At 37.4% G+C, this 23521-nt stretch overlaps 1 protein-coding gene across 1 annotated transcript in view; it reads left to right on the top strand.

The window, feature by feature from the left end:
* Positions 1–23521, top strand: part of RNF169 (ring finger protein 169) — an 82643-nt gene that overhangs the window by 52967 nt on the left and 6155 nt on the right. The window contains exons 4-5 of the mRNA XM_082626953.1: positions 4142–4260; positions 23340–23439. Of these exons, the coding sequence (XP_082483079.1) occupies positions 4142–4260; positions 23340–23439 (219 nt within the window). The remainder of the gene's footprint in view (positions 1–4141; positions 4261–23339; positions 23440–23521) is intronic.

The following is a 23521-nucleotide window of genomic DNA, read 5'->3' as shown; positions in this document are numbered from 1 at the left end:
CCCACAGGACTGTCCATTAGTGTCCTCAGGGAAAACAGCCCAGAAAGACATTTCTTTTTAGGACAAACCAATTTTGACAAAGAGAGCTTACTCTTTACTATAGTCCTTTTGATAGAAAGAACCTATTGTTTTTGGCCTTGCCAGATCTAGGTTTCCTCCAAGAAATGATCTTTAGTATTAATTCATAGCAAGGATGGGAAATTGCTCTAATTATTTTTTCTTTTGCCACTATAACCTTTGAAGTAGAAATTAATTACATCAACCTGAAATTTAATCTTAAAAGGAATCAGGAAGTACCAATCCTGATTGGCAATGGCCAATTTTGCAAAATTTCCTGTACATTGAATAAAATCAGATCTATGAACACTTTAAGTTTTAGATTTTTGTGATTTTGCCTTTTTTCTGTTTGCTTTTATATTTTATATTTTTGAGGACTTTTACAATTTTCCTTTAAATATGTCTTAAGAAATTTTGGTGTTGAATAAATAATTTCATTTAGTTTAGCCAAGGATACGTTCATATTGGGACTGAAAAGAAGCTCAAGTGGTCTCAGTGAAAAGCCAGCTGAAGGATTATATTTTATAGAGAGAGTATTATGATTAGAGCTGGACTGATCATTTCACCCTCCTGCTCCAAAAACCTCAGTGGCTCCCCATTTCCTGTGGAATTAAATGAGAACTCTTCACCCCAACATTCAGGTCCTTAGTATTATTCTAGCTTATCTTTCCATTTTTGCTTACATCCGAGAACTCCAGGGAACAGAGCTGTTTGCTTTCCCCCAAATGTATAATCTATGCTTTCCCTCCTGAGAATCCTTGCTCTTGCATTTCATCTCATTGAAATGACACTGACCTTACCTGTTGAAAGGCTATTTATCTTTCCATGTCCAGTTCAAAAGCTGTCACCTTCCTGGAACCTATAGGGATTCCTCACTTTTTCTCCACTCCCATCATCCATTCACTTCAACTTTCCTCTCCTCACTTTGTAACTTTCATAGGACTTATTTCATTCTTCCTTACATTATGGTTGTTTGTGTGTTTGTGTTTCTCTACTTAATTTGTAAGTTGGTTAAGTATGGGAAATGTGTCTTACTGTTTTTTAAATCTCCCATAGTACCTTGCACATCACAAGTGTTTGATACGTGTTTATCAAGTTGAATCCAAATAGAGGAAGAAAAGTGCTTATTCTAGAAACAGTTATTTGTTCAGAAAGAAAATAAAATAGGCACGATGTTTAATTTATTACGATTTGTTATGGTGCAGTTAATACCGACAATAGTGCAAATTGTTGGAAAACAATTTGGTGTAACAATTATAGTCATACCAAAGATTATAAAGTTGAAAGTGAAAAATTGCTTGTCATCCCATAACCTAGAGATAACTGCTATAAACATTTTGGTGAATATCCTTCCAGACTTCATTTCTAAGTGTGTTTGTGTGTGTGTATGTGTGTGTGTGTGTGTGTGTATGTGTGTATAAAATATATTGTTTTTCTTTTCAGAAAATGTAACCCAGTATACATACTGTTTTATAACCTTCTTTAATAAATTATAAGTCCTGGATGTCTTTCCATGTAAATAAAGAATCCCATATCATTTAGTGGTCTGCTAGTTATTTACTATAGAATTTATCCAGTTAATTAATCTGTTGATATTTTGCTGTCTTAAACCACTGCTGTGATGAAATCCACATGTCTCATTAGTTCCTTATAAATTACTAGAAGTGGAATGGTCAGATCAAAGGGAGTGTACTTTTTAAGACTCTTTGGTACTTATTATTCAGTTGACCTCCATTAAATTTGTATTAAACTTTGAACTTTAAAGTTTGTATTAAACAATAGTAAACAAATGTACTAAACTAATTTCCTTACACCCTTGCCAACCCTGGGTATTATCATTCTTTTAATTTTTTTTTAGGCACAACATTTAAAAAAATATCATTTTAGAGATTTCCATTTTAGGAATCGATAGTCCTATATGCTTGTTTTTATCCAAAGTTAAAGATGAGAGGTAAATATTTTCCTATCTTATGGCTCTAGGTTTTGTGAGGGTAGAAATATAGAGGGATTGGGGGTCAGGGTACCTTCTGTTTATATAATTATTTATTTATAATAATGTAAATTTATTTTCAACAATTAAAAGGAACCTGGCATATACCTATTATAATACCAGAGTTTTTTCTTAAAAGATTAATAGTATTAAGATTGATATAAATAAAATCTATCTTTTGTTGAGCACTTACTACTTGTGAGCTAATGCACTGTGTTTTTAATGGTTTATCACAATATACGTAGTAGACAGATCATTTTTAATTTTATAGATGAGAAACTGAGGCTCAGAAAGGTAAAGCAACTAACCTATAGTGACAGTGATAGCTAAGTAATAGAGCTGGAATTTGAACATTCTTTTATTTGGTACCGAATTGATTATTCAGAAACACCTAAAAACAATTGTCATTATTTATCCCCTGTTGAGTCTGTTGATGTCAAAACTTTTTCTTTCTTTCCAATAAATTTGTAATGGGTTAGTGCTATTAAAGTTTCTCCAGTGAATAGTTTGTACAACAGGGTTCTTTAAGGAGTGATAGATACCCTACAGAATTGAAAAGCTTCTCTGTAAATTGTAATCCTTCAACTGTTTCTTAAAGGCTGTTGGAAACATAGCCTGTTGTATGAATGTGCCTGTCAACCTAGAGAATAACAAAGCATTTAAGGAATACAGGGTGCTCTGAGCCATAAGATGCCTTGCATGCCTCTGTCTACAACTCTAACTTTGATAGTCATTTAATCATTAGAAAACTGGTTAATCATTAGATTATTAGACTTTTTTTGTTTATGTACTATATAATGGTATCAGAAGTTTTAAAGAAAAGGTGGTCACTTGCTCTCAAAGAGTCTGTTGTCTACAGCAGAAATCAGACTCCTAAATAAGAAGCTACAGTTCAGTGTGATTAGTTGCTCCCCCTATAAAGAAGACACTCGTATTGAATCATGAGCAAATCCTCATATGTGTATGCAAAAGACACACGTAAAAGAAACTTTGAATGTAAATTTAAAGACTCAAAAAGAGATTCTAAAATAAAATGAAGGTAAATGAATGAGTGTCAGCAAGATGGAAAAAGCTGATCTAAAGGTATTTGGAAGCAAAAGTGACATTTAAGATGCCTCTGAAAGGCCAGTGAGTATTTTATAGGCAGAGAATGTGGAAGGAGAATCTTAGGCAAAGAGACTAAGAGCATGTGCAAAAGAATAGGAGTTTTGAAAGACTATGATGGTACATGTGGAGAATAGAAAGTAGTATGATTGCAGTAGAGCTCAAGGAGTTCCCTGTGTCGGAACTGGTGGGAGAAAAACTTGGAGGAAGATTGGATCTAGTTTCTGAAGGTTATTGGATCATGCTGAGGTATTTAGACTTTATCCTGAAGTCACCAAAGGTTAAGCAGGGGAGTGATGGGATTCTGTCTGTGTGTTTGATAATATGGAGGGGATTGGAGGGAAGAAAGACTGGAGAGAGCAAGACCTGTAAGTAGATTATTGCAGTAGTCAAGGCAGAAGATGATGAGAATCTAAGGAAAGACAGTGACAATGAGTATTCATGAGAAGAGTTAGATCTGAAAGACATTAGAGGAGCAGAATGGAGCAAAGTAGAAATGACGTGGAGGCAGTTTGGAGACAGATGCTCTGGATCACAGTGCCAACGTTAACTACTTATTAACTCTACAATCCTAGGCAGATTAACTACTCTGAGCCTCAGTTTGCCATCTGTAAAAGGTAATAATCCCTTCTTAGTGGGGTAGGTTAAAGAGTAGATGAAATAAAATATTTGGATGTGTTGGGGTACTCAAAACCTCTATACAGTGTTATTATGACTTTGAAGAAAGGAAAGGAAAGAGTCATGGGTGACATTGAAGCTTCTAACTGGGTTGGTAGGGGGACTTAGAGAAGAGAAATATTGAGTTTGATTTTGGATATATTAAGTTTGAGCTGCATTTGGGATATCCAGATTGGGATCCCAAGAGGCAGTTGGAAACATAGATTGGAACTCAGAGAGAACATATAATAGAAAGAGAGATTTGAAGAATAGCTTTGGGAGATTCCATGGGAACCCCAAATGGACAGTGTTGTCTCCCTTGTCTCCTGCCAGTGTCCTGCACGTCTCTCAGATTCAGAGAATGAAGAACCTTCTCGAGGCAAGATGATACAGACACACCGCTCAGCATTTGTTTCCAAGAACAACTCCTACTCCTTATCTTTCCTGGCAGGGTAAGAGACTGATACTGAATTCAGTCACGGTTCTTTCATTTTGGGATATGAGACAAAAGGGACTGGGGGAGCTTTAAGGTGTATGTTGTAGCTACTTTGGGGGAGGTGGGAGTGGGGGAAAATGGGGGAACTGGTTTTCAAATATGGGTTAGGAATAAGGGGCTGACCTGAAATTTTAAAGAAAAGTAAATTTTACCCATTTCGGGTATCCTCAGGGTAAGATTGTACTAATTGCTCTGCTGCAGAGTTGAACTTCCTTTTCTGGGAGGAAACAACAAAGCCTTCTTCAACAACCATTGATATTGAAGACAATATCCATGGATTTTCTTTGTGGACTTTTTTCCTCTTAATAGGAACTTGAGGCCAGAGTTGATTTATTTTCAATGCCTGGAACTAAAATATATATTGATAGGTTTCAAGAGGGCAAACTAAAAAGTTTTTAAGACCTTTGTCAAGGCATTTCTTGTTCCTTTAGACTTTGCAGGTCCTGGGGAGGAAAGGAAGGAGGAATTGGATGAATGTTGGGTGATGGAAGAATAATGAAGGGCTTGGTGGAAGCAAGGAAAGAAGGATGGATAGATGGATGGATAGATAGGTAGGTAGGTAGATAGATAGCAGGAGGGAAAGGAAGGGAAAAAGAAATGAAAGAAGGGAGGAAGGCTGGAAGGAATCATTTATTCAACAGACAGTAAGTACTAGGTGCCATGCCCTCTCTTTTAATATAAAAAGACACAGTCTTTACCCCATTTTGTTGTCTTTTTTGATTTAAAGCTGGCATTGCTCACCCTTATTTCTAGGGTTCTTCTCCTTCTCACAGCACTATGAAGTGTATCTCTCTTGCTGTTCCTATGGACATATACCTGGACCCTTTATATCTTAAGGCTTTTTTATTGCTACTCACTAATAAATATGACCAAAAAAATCTACCAAGTTTAAGAATGTTATAAAGTTCATACTACTGTGAACCCTGTTGTTTTTATATCTGAATCCTTTTGGTATATGTTCTGATTTTCCTGTTTTCTTTTTCTTTTTTAAATTTTATTGGAGTATAGTTGATTTACAATGTTGTGTTAGTTTCAGGTGTACAGCAAAGTGATTCAGTTATACATATACATATATTCGTTCTTTTTCAGATTCTTTTCCCATATAGGTTATTACAGAATATTGAGCATTTCCTGTTATTTCTGTGAGTAAAATTCGCTAAACCTCTCCTTCTCTTAAATGCCTCCCCTTCTCTGGGTGATGGTAACTCCTTCCAGGAAGGCCCTTTCCTAAACAGTTTATTCACTCATTTGACATTTGTTGAAGAGCCACTGGATTGTAGCCACTGTAGCTTGACTGATGAAATGAGAACCCAATACGTAAGATGTAAGCCAGTGTACTTAACCATTTATGGTGATGATGAAACTCTTGCTTTGTGCATATGAGCTTGAACTATAGATGCCCTGTTAAAGTTAAAGTTAAAAAATTCAAGATTGCTTGACTAAGAATCGTCAGCTTCTGAATGTGTATGTGGATTTTTCCCCTTTTATAGCGGGTGTATCTTAATGATTATTAGAGGGATCTACTGAAAAGAGAAAAAGATCATATTAATTTCAATCAAGTCACAATAAATATCCCCTGAAACAAATAAATGTTGCTTTAGGCAGTCTGTGATTAGTTAATTAATATCTCTTCATTTGAAACTACTTGGGAAAAAGGAAAATTTTATTAAAACCCAAATATGATGCCAAGGCCAAATTGCCCCAGTTAATTGGAGTGGACACTGGATAGGTGAACTACTTATTACCAATTCCAGTCTCTACCCCTGTAATTCATTCTTTTAAAGTGGGTAGAAGGTTAATATGTTGTTACTTAGAAATCCCTACCAAGGAACTTAGAAAATTCTTCTCTAAAGGGCAAAATGTAAAGTCTATACAGAGGGGTGTGCTTTTGATTATGTGTGGCTCTGGAATATGTGTGGTATATCTTCTTTTCCTGCTCCTTGGCCCATCCTTGCCCTTAGTATGTATCGTTGAGTCACAATGGGATTAATTTATAGGAAAATATTTACTTAACATGTTATTGTTAAGAAATGTTGCAATCAGTATTATACATTTATGGATTTCAGCATTTATTTTTTCCAAATACCCAAGGTTGTGGGCTGAGTTCAGTTATTAGTACAGTTTTTAAAAAAATTAATTGGATTTGGTTGGTAGAGTTATCTTTTTAGGAAATAGTTTGCTGATGTCATGGAAACTTTAGGTTGGAAAATTTATTATGGTAATACTGTGAATTGCATCTCTTATTTAGTCAACATGTTTTACTTCTTAGTTAAGAAAATATTAAGTTTCAATTCTAAATGATATTTAGGAAAACAATATGAAGTTGTTAGTGCTGACAATGAGATGAGGCATATGGATATATTAAAAAAGAATTAGCATGGTGATGGTTACATAGCGATGTGCCTGTAAACTTAAAATGGTTAAAATGGTAACTTTCATCTTATATATATTTTACCACAAGAAAAAAAGAATTAGCATTGTTAACAGTTTTGGGATATTTCAAATGCATTTTTTTCTGTCTGTTAAGCAATAACAGAAGAATAGGTTTTTCTCTGCAAGTTTGTTTCCTAAAGAGAGTTCATTTGTAAAAGCTTTAAAGTTTTTTACATCTGTATTTAAATCAAATTAATCTGCATTTATTTTACTTATCCACTTTATAAACTTTTCTTTCTTAAGCCCAAAAGCATGGAGTTAAGAGTGAGTAGTCCTGATAGGATGGTTATTTTGGAAGGAATCCATCAATAGATTCTGGCCGAGTCTTGCCAGTAGCTCAGTCTATTTTCATTTGAAACATTCAAAGCAAAGAATGTTTTGCAGCGCTATTAATAAAGTTCTATAGCCCTTTGAAAATGAAACTTCTTCCAAATAGGCAGATAGAGTAATAGTTAACCCAAGGTCATTTCTAAGTAAATTATAAAATATATGTGAATTGAAAAGAATTACTTGAACCATAAGATATATAATTATAAAGTTAGGCTTTTATTTTAAATATCTGAAAAGCTGGTTTGTTTATTTGTTTAAATTTATTTCCCTTCATTCCTCATGCCCTCTTCACCACTAGAAGAATCAAACAAAAAATGTGGTTGCAAGTTATTCTAAAAGCTCAGTCTGGAAAAACCTTCTCTGTTGAGCTAGTGTCTTTTCTAAGAGCTACACGTTCATTTGTGTTTTCCTCTTTGCTTTGGCTGTCAGGAAGTTTAGAATTAAGACAGAGTTTTCAATTCAGTCATCATGGCCTTCCAACATGGCATATAATTAAAGAAATAATTTTTGGTATACTCTTCTCATATTTATTACTTAATGTGGTCTTTATTCTCTATTAACGCTCATTCTTTATGCATTTTTACTGTAAGTCACTTAAAATTCTTCTTGGGAATAGAGTATAACCATAAAACGAAATATAATCAAACCATCTATCCTCCTTCCAGTTTAAAAAATGAAGAAAAGAAAGTGATGCAGTAATGCCAGTACTGCCATTCTGTATAAAACTGTATCTTAAGTAAATGGTGCCTAGTGAGATTACTGGCATATGATAAGCCTTCAGTGAGTATAGCTGCTGCTATTTTGTTATCTTCTTTTAGAACTCTTAGAACTGAAAAGGATCTTAAATACTGTTTTATCTAATTCCTTTGTTTTATGGGTGAGAAGACTAAAGCTCAGCGAGAGACGATGGCTTGCCAAATCTTAGACTGCTAGAGTAGTAGGACAGTGAGTTAGAACTGAGATTTCTTGGCTCTTTCCACTATACCCTTTTGTCCCCCATGACTTTCTTATAGATCCCTATGCTGCCTCTGCCCATTTTCCCACTAGGCTTTAAATCCTTTGCAAGCAGGGACAAAAATCTTGTTTACCATTGTATTCACAGTACTTAGTACAGTGCCTGGCACATAGTAGAGGCTCAGTAAATACTTGTGGATTGTTTAATGAGATAGGTCTTGTGCCCTTGGGTAGGTTAAAGGGGGCTTTTTCAGAGTTGTCAAACTTGCAGAGTCTCTAGGAGGGAGTACTTGGGAGCTGTGGAGGAAACAGATTGTCTGGTGGCTGTTGTTTAGACTAGATTCCATTGGATTAATATGGGATTTAGGGGGAGTCTAATGACCACACTGATAAAACTTTTATACTATAAAGTTGCCTTTAGCTCTTTAATACATTAGCAGTAGCTTATGAGGATCCTTTTTATAGATTCTGTAAAAGAAAAATCTGTGTTACACTGAGTAATAATTAAGCCTTAATTAAGTAGAAATTAACTACATTATTTTGTTTTCTAATGTCCAAATACTTTAAGCCTGAGTCTGTGGTTCAGAGTGGGGTGCAGCAAAAGAGACCTGAAGTGTCTGTGCTTCCTCTAAGGTGTGTGTATAAGGAGAGATAGAGACAGAGACTGACTGCAGACTCAGTCATATTAACTGCATGCCCAGCCAGTGTTGGAGTGAATTAAAATATGCAGACTTGTTCCTCTTTTTTAAAATGAACGAATGAAAATATAGGTGCTTTCAGCAGACAGATACCAGACACATAAATGATGTGATACTGGAGGACTAGCTTTATTATTTTTTAATTAATTTATTTTATTTTTGGCTGTGTTGGGTCTTCGTTGCTGTGCACGGGCTTTCTCTAGTTGCAGCGAGCGGGGGCTACTCTTCCTTGTGGTACACAGACTTCTCATCGCGGTGGGTTCTCCTGTTGTGGAGCGTGGGCTTTAGGCACGCGGGCTTCAGTAATTGTGGCTCGCGGGCTCTAGAGCACAGGCTCAGTAGTTGTGGCGCACGGGCTTAGTTGCTCTGCAGCATGTGCGATCTTACTGGACCAGGGCTTGAACCTGTGTCTCCTGCATTGGCAGGCAGATTCTTAACCACTGTGCCACCAGGGAAGCCCTGGAGGGCTAGCTTTAGAATTGATAAAAGGAGGCAAACCAGAGAGGTGAGGGTGGAGAAGCCAGTCTAGGGAGTTTTAGGGAAGTAGTGGTATGAGCTTGAGTAAAATCAGTTGACCTCCTTCTGTATCATTTATGTAAAATGCAAGTTGTTATGCCCTACCTATTGCTGGGCAGGAGATTTCCCTGAATGATTTCTTAAGATTCTTTTCATCTCTAAAACTGAAGTGTCTAGAAGTGGCTTAGAGCAGGGTTTTAAAAGGTGGAGGAAATGTGACCAGGGCATGAAAAGGAAAGGGTAAGGGCAGTTAGTGAGTTCTGTAAAAATCTCAGGATTAGACTTAGCAAGTTATGTGTGGGGAATAGTCCAAACAGTAATCATGAGGGAAAGGAGACTATGAGAGAAAAATGAGGTAGTGATTTAAAAGAAACCACAAGGCTTGATGATGGCCTGGGGCAGGTCGTGTGTGTGTGTGTGTGTGTGTGTGCATGTGTGTGTGTGTGTGTGTGTTGGGGGAGGGATAAAAGAATAGAAGCAAATCAAGTGGATGAGCTGGTTAAGAGGACAAATCTTGTTAAGAGTATGGAGTATGGATGGAAAAGGAAGATAGCTTAAGGAGAAGTAATGTGGAATTTAAGGAGCAGGTTTTAGAGGTGTCAGTAATCTCTCTGCCATACTAAAGTAGGAATATACTGGTGGTTTTCAGAGGAGTCTGGCAGGATGGTGATGGGTAGCATCGGGGAACTAGCTTTTCCCCAGGGCTTCCTGCCATGTTCAGTACTTTACATACCTCGTTTCCTTTAGTTCTTACATTAATCCTATAAGATTTATAACATTCTCATTTTTCAGCTAAGGAAAATGCAGTTCAAAGAGGTTAAGTAACTCACCCCAGAACTTCTCACCTGAGTAGAGTGACAGAGATGGAATTGGAACTCAGGTCTCTCTTGACTCCAAACCTGTGCTCTTTCTAGCAAACCATTGTCAGAACCCTGTGACAGAAAGCTCTGTGCTTAGCTCTTTGTCTTGAAACGATCTACCTTTACAACAGAAAGCTTCCTTCCTTCTGTTTGTTTAAATAATTTATACCGCCTTGTTCTAAAAAAATACAAGATTGTATAGAGGTGGGTAAGAAGCTGTCCAGTTATCCTGTTGTTTGAGGGAACTCAAATCCTTTTGCATTACTCTAGGCCTTTTGGAATACAGCTGTGGAAACAATGTTCCTATCCATCAGCAAACAAATACTAGTGCATGTCCAGAATAGGCAAATATGTAGAGACAGAAAGTAGATCAGTGGTTGCTTAGGGCTGGAGGAGAAGGCGGGGTTTAGGAGTAATAGCTAAAGGGTATGAGGTTTCTTTATGAGGTGATGAAAATGTTTTAAAATTGTGGTGATGGTTAAATAACTCTGTGAATATACTAAAAACCATTAAATTTTACACTTTAAAAAAAGAAAGAGGGACTTCCCTGGTGGCGCAGTGGTTAAGAATCCGCCGGCCAATGCAGCGGACATGGGTTCAAGCCCTGGTCCAGGAAGATCCCACATGCCGCAGAGTAACTAAGCCTGTGCGCCACAACTACTGAGCCTGTGCTCTAGAGCCCGTGAGCCACAACTACCGAAGCCCACCCGCCTAGGGCCCATGCTTCGCAACAAGAGAAGCCACCGCAATAAGAAGCCCATGCACCGAAACGAAGACCCAATGCAGCCATAAATAAATAAATAAGTTAGTTAGTTAGTTAGTTAAAAAAAAAAAAAATAGAAAGAATGCTAGTATACACAAGGCAGATAACCCAACAATAAATATACAAGGGAAGGATTGTAACAAAATTTTACCCATTTCTGGGTGCGTGGCAGCTACAGCTAGGCCTAAGGAAGCTACTGCTTTTATTCAAGTACGTGTGTGGTGGTGGGAGGCCTCACACACCCAGGCTAGGGGCTGGGAGGAGGATCCTCTCCGACCTTCAGCTTCTTGGTGGAACTCAACTCTGCCAGACCTGAGAGTTTGATTAAAAAACTAATGTGGTATGGGTATGTGAGAGACAGAGAGAGTGATGAGTGAGCAATTAATAACATGAGCTATCTAATGTTTTACATCATGTAATACCATTTGAAAACCCTTTAAACAGTGCTTTATAAGCATTAAATCTTCTAGCTTTCCAGCTGCATGTTTATACTGGCTGCTCCTCCTTTTCTTTGTTTGTAAGTCAGATGCATTGTGGTTGTGGGTATTTTTAGCTTAACTAGAAATCCCAGAAACCATCTGGTCCCTTGGCAGTGGAAATTTTAAGCTAGTTGCCTTTCAGACAATGCTGCTGTCTCTTGTTTATGACTTCATTATGTGTTTGGAAGAGAGAACTTCTCTAGACGTGCTGGGTCTATTCTGTGGCAGAGTAGAGTAGAATGTAAGATCAGTATGCTGTGGTAGAAAGAGCACAGGCCTTGAGTCTTGGAGATACAGATTTAAACTTTGGCTTCAGCTGTGTGACCTGGAAAAATCACTTCCTTCAGTTCTTTGTAAATTGAGGATGCTGATGTATAGGGTTTCTATATGGATTTAATGAGGTACAGTATATTTAAAACACACAGTGCCTGACAGATAATAGATTCCTAATAAATGATGAAGTTTTCTTTCCTTTCCTTAAGGATGTCATAGGCATTTCTGTATATATTTTTATTCACTTATAAGAAATTTATTGAATATATCCACTATGTGCCAGGCAGTGTGTGAGGGTTTGGGAATATAGAAATGGATGTGCACAAAGGTGGGAGTAGTAGTTACTTCCTCTATTTTTTAGCAAAGGTATTGTTTGAGCTCTTAAATCTTAGGAACATTATCAAGTTTACTGCACTGAAGCCTCTTAACCTGACCAAATACTACAATAATAATATCTATATATTATGTTGATGGTTTACACGATATTTTCACATTCATGATTTTTGTGACTCTTCATGTGACAATAACAACACTGGGGGAATATAGTTATACAGGAACAAAGTTTATGTATGCTATTGAAATTGAGTTGGTATTAATTTCAAATATATTGTTTTCAATTAAGATGTTAATTGTAATTCCCCAGGGCAACCACTAAGAAAATAACTAAAACTTACATAGTTAAAGAAATAAGAAGGAAATCAAAAGGGTACAGTAGGAGATATCTAACACAAAAGAAGGTATTAATGGAGACATTGTGGAACAAAGAAGGTACAAGACATATAGATAATACATAGAAAAATTGCAGAAGTCCTTCCTTATCAGTAATTACATTAAATGTAAATGAATTAAACTCTCCAGTTAAAAGGCAGAGATTGGCAGAATGGATTTAAAAACAGTATAGTCCAAATATATGATGAGACTCACTTTAGATCCAGAGACAGAAGTAGGTTGAAAGTGAAAGATGTAAACAGTGACCAGAAGAGAACTAGAATAGCTATACAATATGAGACAACATAGACTTTAGGACAAAGATTATTACAAGAGACAAAGAGAGGCATTGTATAATTATAAAAGGGTCAATCCGCAAAGAAGATATAACAGCTGTAAACACATGTACACCTAATTATGGGTCCATGAAATATGTGAAGCAAAAACTGGCAGAATTAAGGGGAATAATAGACATTTTAATATTAATAGTTGGAGACTTTAACACCCACTTTCAATGATGGGTAGACTATACAGATGAAAGATAAACAAAGGATATAGAAGACTTGAATAATACTGTATACCTAGCTAGAAACAAAATAACTGATTCAAGAAGAAATTGAAAATCTGAATAGACCTATAACAAGTGAAAAGGTTGAACCAGTAATCAAAACACATCTGGCAAAGAACAGCCCAGGACCAGATGGCTTCACTGGTGTTACTACCAAACATTTAAAAAAGAATCAACATGAATGTTTCTCAAACTCTTTCAAAAATTAGAAGAGGAGTGAATAGTTCCCAATTCATTCATTCTTTGAAGCCAGTATCACCCTGATACCAAAGCCATATGCAGAGATCACAAGAAAAGAAAACTACAGACCAATATCCTTTATGAATCTATATTCCAACACACCATTGGAGGAAAAAAAGTACAAGCTTTGATGCATTAGAGAGGGTAAGAGAAACACTTTGACTTAACCTGCATCACCCCTACCCCAGGGCAGCAGAACTCAGGTTCAAGAGAGATTTTCCTGGCTGGTGATTGCCCCTGTGGGAGAAAGTAAGAGCGTGTGAGTGAACACCTGGCTTCTCCAACTGTATACACCTGGCTTCTCCCATTTCTCTCCTGCCTCAACCAGAGTATTGAATCATGATCTACATGACCTAGGGGAAGGAAGAGTCTGGGAAAGCAGCAGATAGGACTCTCAGAGGGCATTAAAGGGATGAGGATCTTACTAACTACATTACAGACTCCACCCACAAGTCACTGGGGAAGCCTCACCTGTGGATCCTCCCAACTGGCCCAAGGGCACTCCCATCACTCCACATGCCTCATTCACACATGCTTCCACCCTGTGGCCAGTTCCCTGTGCATGCTCCCAGTGGCAGTGAGCAAGTTTTGGCAAATGGCCAGTAAGCATGTGTAGAAAGCCAGCTAGAATCTGTGGGCAAGGGAGAGACCACAAATGAGCTTTATTGCCACCCTTGGGAAAACAAAATGGAGGCTGTCAGCTTTCGGCCTGATGTGTTGGAGGATCAAGAGAAGGCATACAAGCTTGAGAATTTTGCCACAGAGGGAGAAAGCAAGGAGCTGGTGTATCCATAGAAGATCTGAGAAAATCCCAGCATCCCTACCAGAGCCGTTGGAAGGTTTTTCTCTCCTGAAGGCAGTTAGTAAAGTTCGGAGGAGGTGACTGCTATTTCAAATGTGAGGACAGCAATGCAAAACATCAAGGAACATGAAAAATCAAGGAGTCATGACAGCATCAAAAGATCACAACAGTCTTCCAGTATTGGATCCCAAAAACATGGAGATCTGTGATTTATCCAACAAAGACTTCAAATTAGCTGTTTTAAGGAAGCTCAGTGAGCTACAAGATATGGGGATCTATGTATACGTATAGCTGATTCACTTTGTTGTACAGTAGAAACTAACACAACACTGTAAAGCAATTATACTCCAATAAAGATGTAAAAATAAATTAATTAATAAGAGCTGAGAACTTCCCAAATCTGGGGAGATATTTGGATATCTAAGTTTGTGAAGCTCATAGGTTACCAAACAAACTCAACTTAAAGCCATTCTCTCCAAGACACTGTATTATCAGGCCACCTAAGATGGCTGTTCTCTTGCTCTCTGTACATCGCCTGCTCAACCAGTCCCTGCTTCACCTACACCCTACTCACATAACTGACCTTCCCTCTTAATCATAGAGCCTAATCAGTAAATGCCTATATACTTGTACCCCCTCCCCCCTCCCCATCTAGTGATTGTTCTAATCTTTAGATCAGAACATCTCCACCATGATAGCTTATCAAAGGGGCAGTAAGGGGCGTGCTCCTCTGCTCACTCCCTGGTAACTGATGAGCCAACCTGACATCAATTCCCCCTATAACTGGTAACCTTCCTCTCCCCCTGGTAGTGAAGACCACTGCCATGTCTTGCCCACTGTCTGCTGCACACAGTGGGGTGTCACTCCAGGACCTTGCTTCAGACATGTGAGGTCCCTGTTTAATCCCGTTAAACTATTGATGTCTCTGTTGCTGACTCGGGGCTCTTTCTTCCGTCTTGAGGCTGGGCAAGTACAGGGCTTGCATGCATACAGGGTATGGCTCAACAGACACATTATGATAAAACTGTCAAATATAAAAGACAAAGTGAGCATCTTAAAAGCAGCAAGAGAAAAGGATTATAACTTATAAAGGAATTCACATAAAGCTATCAGTAGAATTCCCAACAGAAACGATACAGTCTAGAGGAGTAGGATGATATATTCAGAGCACTGAAAGGGAAAAAAAAAAAAACCTGCCAGCCATAATACTCTATCTAGTAAAGTTGCACTTCATATATGAAGGAGAGGTAAAGACTTTCCCAGACACACAAAAGCTGAGGGAGTTCATCACCACTAGACCTGCCTTACAAGAAATGCTGAAAGGAGTTCTTCAGGCTGAAACAAAATTATACTAATTAGTAACATGAAAACATATGAAAATACACAACACTCTGGTAAAGGTAAGTATATAGTCAATTCACAAAGGAAGGCCACAAGAGAGGAATTAAGGAACAAGAGAACTACAAAACAGCTAGAAAACAATGACTAAGATGGCATTAGTAAATCCTTACCTATCAGTAATCACTCTAAATGTAAATGGATTAAATTCTCCAATCAAAAGTCATAGAGTGGACTTGCACAAGCTTCTTAGATAGCCTCATCCACCAGAGGGTAGACAGCAGAAGAAAGAAGAGCTACAGTCCTGCAGCCTGTGGAACAAAAATCACATTCACAGAAAGATAGACAAGATGAAAAGACAGAGGGCTATGTACCAGATGAAGGAACAAGATAAAACCCCAGAAAAAAAACTAAATGAAGTGGAGATAGGCAACCTTCCAGAAAAAGAATTCAGAATAATGATAGTGGAGATGGTCCAGGACCTCGGAAAAAGAATGCAGGCAAAGATCGAGAAGATGCAAGAAATGTTTAAAAAAGACCTAGAAGAATTAAAGAACAAACAAACAGAGATGAGCAATACAATAACTGAAATGAAAACTACACTAGAAGGACTCAATAGCAGAATAACTGAGGCAGAAGAACGGATAAGTGACCTGGAAGACAGAATGGTGGAATTCACTGCTGCGGAACAGAATAAAGAAAAAAGAATGAAAAGAAATGAAGACAGCCTAAGAGACCTCTGGGACAACATTAAACGCAATGACATTCGCATTATAGAGGTCCCAGAAGGAGAAGACAGAGAGAAAGGACCCGAGAAAATGTTTGAAGAGGTTATAGTCGAAAACTTCCCTAACATGGGAAAGGAAATAGCCACCCAAGTCCAGGAAGTGCAGAGTCCCATACAGAATAAACCCAAGGAGAAACATGCCAAGACACATAGTAATCAAATTGGCAAAAATTAAAGACAAAGAAAAATTATTGAAAGCAGCAAAGGAAAAAGGACAAATAACATACAAGGGAACTCCCATAAGGTTAACAGCTGATTTCTCAGCAGAAACTCTACAAGCCAGAAGGGAGTGGCATGATATACTTAAAGTGATGAAAGGGAAGAACCTACAACCAAGATTACTCTACCCGGCAAGGATCTCATTCAGATTCGATGGAGAAATCAAAAGCTTTACAGACAAGCAAAAGCTAAGAGAATTCAGCACCACCAAACCAGCTCTACAACAAATGCTACAGGAACTCCTCTAAGTGGGAAACACAAGAAAAGAAAATAACCTACAAAAACAAACCCAAAAATATTAAGAAAATGGTCATAGAAACAGACTTATCAGTAATTACCTTAAACGTGAATGGATTAAATGTTCCAACCAAAAGACACAGGCTTGATGAATGGTTACAAAAACAAGACCCATATATATGCTGTCTACAAGAGACCCACTTCAGACGTAGGGACACATGCAGACTGAAAGTGAGGGGATGGAAAAAGATATTCCATGCAAATGGAAATCAAAAGAAAGCTGGAGTAGCAATACTCATATCAGATAAAATAGAGTTTAAAATAAAGAATGTTACAAGAGACAAGGAAGGACACTACCTAATGATCAAGGGATCAATCCAAGAAGAAAATACAACAATTATAAATATATATGCACCCAACATAGGAGCACCTCAATACATACGGCAACTGCTAACAGCTCTAAAAGAGGAAATTGACAGTAACACAGTAATAGTGGGGGACTTTAACACCTCACTTACACCAATGGATAAATCATCCAAAATGAAAATAAGGAAACAGAAGCTTTAAATGACACACTAGACCAGATAGATTTAATTGATGTTTATAGGACATTCCATCCCAAAACAGCAGATTACACTTTCTTCTCAAGTGCTCGTGGAACATTCTCCAGGATAGATCACGTCTTGGGTCACAAATCAAGCCACAGTAAATTTAAGAAAATTGAAATCATATCAAGTATCTTTTCTGAGCACAATGCTATGAGATTAGAAATGAATCACAGGGGAAAAAAACGTAAAAAACACAAACACATGGAGGCTAAACAGTACGTTACTAAATAACCAAGAGACCACTGAAAAAATCAAAGAGGAAATCAAAAAATACCTAGAGACAAATGACAATGAAAACACGACGATCCAAAACCTATGGGATGCAGCAAAAGCAGTTGTAAGAGGGAAGTTTATAGCTATACAAGCCTACCTCAAGAAACAAGAAAAATCTGAAATAAACAATCTAACCTTACACCTAAAGGAACTAGAGAAAGAAGAACAAACAAAACCCAAAGTTAGCAGAAGGAAAGAAATCATAAAGATCAGAGCGGAAATAAATGAAATAGAAACAAAGAAAACAATAGCAAGGATCAATACAACTAAAAGCTGGTTCTTTGAGAAAATAAACAAAATTGATAAACCATTAGCCAGACTCATCAAGAAAAAGAGGGAGAGGACTCAAATTAATAAAATTAGAAATGAAAAGGGAGAAGTTACAACAGGCACGGCAGAAATACAAAGCATCCTAAGAGACTACTACAAGCAACTCTATGCCAATGAAATGGACAACCTGGAAGAAATGGACAAATTCTTAGAAATGCACATCCTTCCGAGACTGAACGAAGAAGAAGTAGGAAATATGAGCAGACCAATCACAAGTAATGAAATTGAAACTGTGATTAAAAATCTTCCAACAAACAGAAGTCCAGGACCAGATGGCTTCACAGGTGAATTCTATCAAACATTTAGAGAATAGCTAACACCCATCCTTCTCAAACTCTTCCAAAAAACTGTGGAGGGAGGAACACTCCCAAACTCATTCTATGAGGGCACCATCACCCTGATACCAAAACCAGACAAAGATACTACAAAAAAAAGGAAATTACAGACCAATATCCCTGATGAATATAGATGCAAAAATCCTCAACAAAATACTAGCAAACAGAATCCAACAACACGTTAAATGGATCATACACCATGATCAAGTGGGATTTATCCCAGGGATGCAAGGATTCTTCAATATATGTAAATCAATCAGCGTGATAAACCATATTAACAAATTGAAGAACAAATATCATATGATCATCTCAACAGAGGCAGAATAGCTTTTGACAAAATTCAACACCCATTTATGGTAAAAACTCCAGAAAATGGGCATTGAGGGAACCTATCTCAACATAATAAAGGCCATATATGACAAACCCACAGCAAACATCATTCTCAATGGTGAAAAACTGAAAGCATTTCCCCTAAGATCAGGAACAAGACAAAGATGTCCACTCTCACCACTATTATTCAACATAGTTTTGGAAGTCCTAGCCACGGCAGTCAGAGAAGAAAAAGAAATACAAATTGGAAAAGAAGAAGTAAAACTGTCACTGTTTGCAGATGACATACTACTATACATAGAGAATCCTAAAGATGCTACCAGAAAACTACTAGAGCTAATCCATGAATGTGGTAAAGTTTCAGGATACAAAATTAATGCACAGAAATCTCTTGCATTCCTATACACAAATGATGAAAAACCTGAAAGAGAAATTAAGGAAACACTCCCATTTACCACTGCAACAAAAAGAATAAAATACCTAGGAATAAACCTACCTAGGGAGAAAAAAGACCTGTATGCAGAAAACTATAAGACACTGATGAAAGAAATTAAAGATGATACCAACAGATGGAGAGATGTACCATGTTCTTGGATTGGAAGAATCAATATTGTGAAAATGACTATACTATCCAAAGCAATCTACAGATTCAATGCAATCCCTATCAAATTACCAATGGCATTTTTTACAGAACTAGAACAAAAAATCTTAAAATTTGTATGGAAACAGAAAAGACTCCGAATAGCCAAAGCCATCTTGAGGGAAAAAAACGGATCTGGAGGGATCAGATTCCCTGACTTCAGACTATACTACAAAACTACAGTAATCAAGACAATATGGTACTGGCACAAAAACAGAAATATAGATCAATGGAACAGGATAGAAATCCCAGAGATAAACCCACGCACCTATGGTCAACTAATCTATGAAAAGGAGGCAAGGATATACAATGGAGAAAAGGCAGTCTCTTCAATAAGTGGTGCTGGGAAAACTGGACAGCTACACGTAAATAGACCTAAATAGACATTTGTCCAAAGAAGACATACAGATGGCCAAGAAGCACATGAAAAGCTGCTCAACATCACTAATTATTAGAGAAATGCAAATGAAAACTACAATGAGGTATCACCTCACACCAGTTAGAATGGGCATCATCAGAAAATCTACAAACAACAAATGCTGGAGAGGGTGTGGAGAAATGGGAACCCTCTTGCACTGTTGGTGGGTGTAAATAGATACAACCACTATGGAGAACAGTATGGAGGTTCCTTAAAGAACGAAAAATTGAATTACCATATGATCCAGCAATCCCACTACTGGGCATATACCCAGAGAAAACTATAATTCAAAAAGACACATGCACCCTAATGTTCATTGCAGCACTATTTACAATAGCCAGGTCATGGAAGCAACCTAAATGCCCATCGACAGACAAATGGATAAAGAAGATGTGGTACATATATACAATGGAATGTTACTCAGCCATAAAAAGGAACGAAATTGGGTCATTTGTAGAGACGTGGATGGATCTAGAGACTGTCATACAGAATGAAGTTAGCCAGAAAGAGAAAAACAAATATTGTATATTAACACATATATGTGGAACCTAGAAAAATGGTACAGATGAACCAGTTTGCAGGGCAGAAATAGACACAGATGTAGAGAACAAACGTATGGACACCAAGGGGGGAAAGCAGCGGGGGGGGGTGATGGTGTGATGAATTGGGCGATTGGGATTGACATATATACACTGATGTGTATAAAATTGATGACTAATAAGAACCTGCTGTATAAAAAAATAAATAAAATTCCAAAAACCAAAAACAAAAATCCAGAGTAGTTATGAATAAATTTAACCAAGGAGGTGCAAGACATGTATACTAAAAACTATAAAACATTGTTGAAAGAAATTAAAGAAGACTTTAAGAAATGAAAAGATTTTCTGTGCTCATGGATTAGAAGACAATATTGTTAATATGGCAATACTTCCCAATTTGTTTTTTACACATTCATTACAATACTTTTTAAAAGTCCAATCTCTTTTTTCACAGAAATGAATAAGCTGACCCTGAAATTCACATATGGAATTGCAAAGGATCCCAAATAGCTAAAACAATCCTGAAAAAGAACAAAGGTGGAGGACTCACACTTCCTGCTTTCAAAACTTACTGCAAAGCTACAGAAATCAATAGTATGGTTCTGAAATAAGGGAAGATATATCAATCAGTGGAATAGAATTGAGAGTCCAGAAATAAACCCATACATCTGTGGTCAGTTGATTGTCAGTAATGGTGCCAAGACCATTCAGTGGGGGAAAGAAGAGTCTCTTCACATATGGTGCTGAGACTACTGGATATCCACATGCTAAAGAATGAAGTTGGACTCCAACTTCACACCATGTACAAAAATTAAGTCAAACTGGTTTAGATACCTAATTGTAAGAGAGAAAACTATGAAACTTTTAAAAGAAAACACTTGAAGAGTTTAGTTGTATAACTACTGCTCTCTTATAGCCCTTTTGTGGTATGTTGTGGTGAACTTCAGTGACTGGATGCTTCTGTGGGTCAAAATTATCTTTTCATCAACCTGTCTCAAGTGCTTTGCACAGAGTTGGTGCTCAGTCAAGTCTGCTGATCAAATGAATGGAAGAGACAATGGCAGTTTCAGCCATACTGAGGTTTACCAAAAAGATTTTAGATTGTCAGAAACTATTTAGGTGTCCTTGTTGTGTGCTTGAGTGCTGCCAGTGTGAGTGTCTTCCCTGGGCCTTTTCTTTCACCAAAACAGAGTTTAGAGGGCATGTTAAGAAGTTCTCCCCAGCAACAAGTAGTTGTCATTTGTACCTCAGATAACTTGGGCATGTCGCCAGCGTCTTTAAATTTGACTGTTATTGCTGACAAAATGGATGCATAGCCTGTTTTTTAAAAAGTATATATATTAAGCTAATTTTAAATTTTGGAATGTTTGTTAAAGTATAGATCCAGCCTCAGTTTGAACACCTCTAATGACATGGAGCTTAGTACTTCCCAAAGCAGATATCATTGAACTGCTCTTACTATTAAAAGTTATAAAGTTCTTCCTTATGTTGATCAGGAAATCTTTTCCTTTAAGTTTGTACTTGTTTCTCCAATGGAATCATGCGAAACAAGTCACATATTTGACATAGTAATGCTATCTCTTTCAGCTCTATATCCATTCCTCTTGACCCAAAGTAAATGTTATTCACCCCAGCATTTTAATATACTGTACAGTTTACTTTTGGGTAACTTGCACCCCTGACAGTTTGTGTGAGTTCTGGGAATGCAAATGAATTTCAGTATTATTCTGGGTAAAATACAAACCAAGCTGACTTGTAAGCAGCTGCCTTTATAGGGTAATGTTGAAGTTTCCTTCTTGCTCCAAAATATACCTTCCACTAGATGGTACAACTCTCACGTTATTTTTATTTTTTGGTTCAGTGTTGAATTTTCTTGGTAAAATGCAAACATGTGATACAGGTTGGCCATCATTTTCTCCTATTAATACCATAGCATAGATTAGTTCCATCAGATTGGAGCCATCTAGCAAGGTGATGTGGCTATGAGACATAGGATGAGAGGGGTTTGAATGGGAGGAATAATACAGAAATGCTGGAATAGGTAGGCTAGGCCTTCACTAGAGATGTAGGGAGAGGAGAGGAACTCTGGGAATGTACCTTATTACCTCCTTTATAAGTTTTCTCTGAACTAATCTGGCATAGTAAAATTTTAAATCTTTTGCTCCAAAGAGTAGATATGATTATTCCATTTCAGAGCTAAGTAGAATCACTCAAGGAAATAATTTCTGTTTGGGATCCTCTACATGGCTATATGTCCATCTTGCCTTCTGGCAAATTCTTATTTATCCTTCAAAATACATATGCCATAGAAAGGCTTTTGCAACCCTGCTCTCACTCCATCCCAGGTAATTAACAACTCTTTTATGCCATTCTTAGGCATAATTTTTTTGTTGTACCATTTCACTGTATTGTATTGAATTATTTGTCTGCTTCACTGGACTCTGATTCCTTGAAGACCTAGACTGTACCTCATTCTTTTCTGTATTTCCAGTGCCCAGATAGTGCTCATCAGTGACTGGCATATAGTAAGTGTATGTTAAATGCTTATAGAGTAGAGTTGTATCACAGGTAAAATATCTCTTGCAAACATTTGTAAAAGCATTAGTCTCACCAGACGTGTATTAGGCAAGAGTTGGAGAGTAGAAAACAAAGGTGAGTAATAAGATAGTCAAGAATCCCTACTTACAGTCTCTGGGGCAGGTGACAGTCATCTGTACATAATTCTTACACAGTAAGATTAATGTTATAATACAGGTGCTTTGGTTTTTGGTTTGCATTGTGAAGTCATAATGTAATGCACACATAAGACAAAAAAAGAAAAGTCATGAAACCTCTTAATTCCAAAGGATGTAGGCCTCTGGAAGCTCAAATGTAATGGATTAAGGGAGAGACTATATTTAATTTTTACTCCTTGCATAGGAATCTAGTGCATTGCTATGCATTTTATAAGTACTTAAATATTTGTTTCATGGCTGATTCAGATTGCTTGAGGAGAGGTTTGGGCCTAATCAAAGGAAAAAAATGTATTGTTTGTAAAGGTGATTTAATACTGTATCCACCCTATTCAGGAAGGTGAGGTGTCCCTACATCTCTCTAAGCATGAGTGAAATAGCCATTGGTCTTGCGTTACTTAGGCAGGATCTGAGTTTGGAAACAAAGGCTTAAACCAGATGTCCTCTCTGGAGAACTCCCTCTCTCTTTGGACAGGATTTGTTCTTAGAATGTATTTTGTTAATAAATGAATTCATTTTCTATTGTAGCTGCGTGGCTTTGAAAGCACAGAAGACACTGTCATTCTTTTTCCTTAGCAATCATGGGCTACTTTTGACTACTTGTCTTTTATTTATTCTCTTTTAGGAACCTAAACTCCAAGATGGAAAGGAGTCAGAGCTGCAGTGACACTGGTCAGGACAGAGTGAAGGGCAGACTGAGAGCAGCCCCAACCAGCAAAGCCAAGGTAGACCTCAGACACAGGCTTCCGGGGCTCTCCAGTCCCGTCCTGCGCACGGCCACAGGAGAAACTGTTCCAGATGAGAAGA

This window comes from Mesoplodon mirus (genome assembly GCF_964341445.2).
Source record: "Mesoplodon mirus genome assembly, chromosome: 7".
Taxonomy (NCBI): domain Eukaryota; kingdom Metazoa; phylum Chordata; class Mammalia; order Artiodactyla; family Ziphiidae; genus Mesoplodon; species Mesoplodon mirus.
The sequence above is the reverse complement of the archived record's forward strand: the minus strand, read 5'-3'. Positions and strand labels throughout refer to the sequence as shown.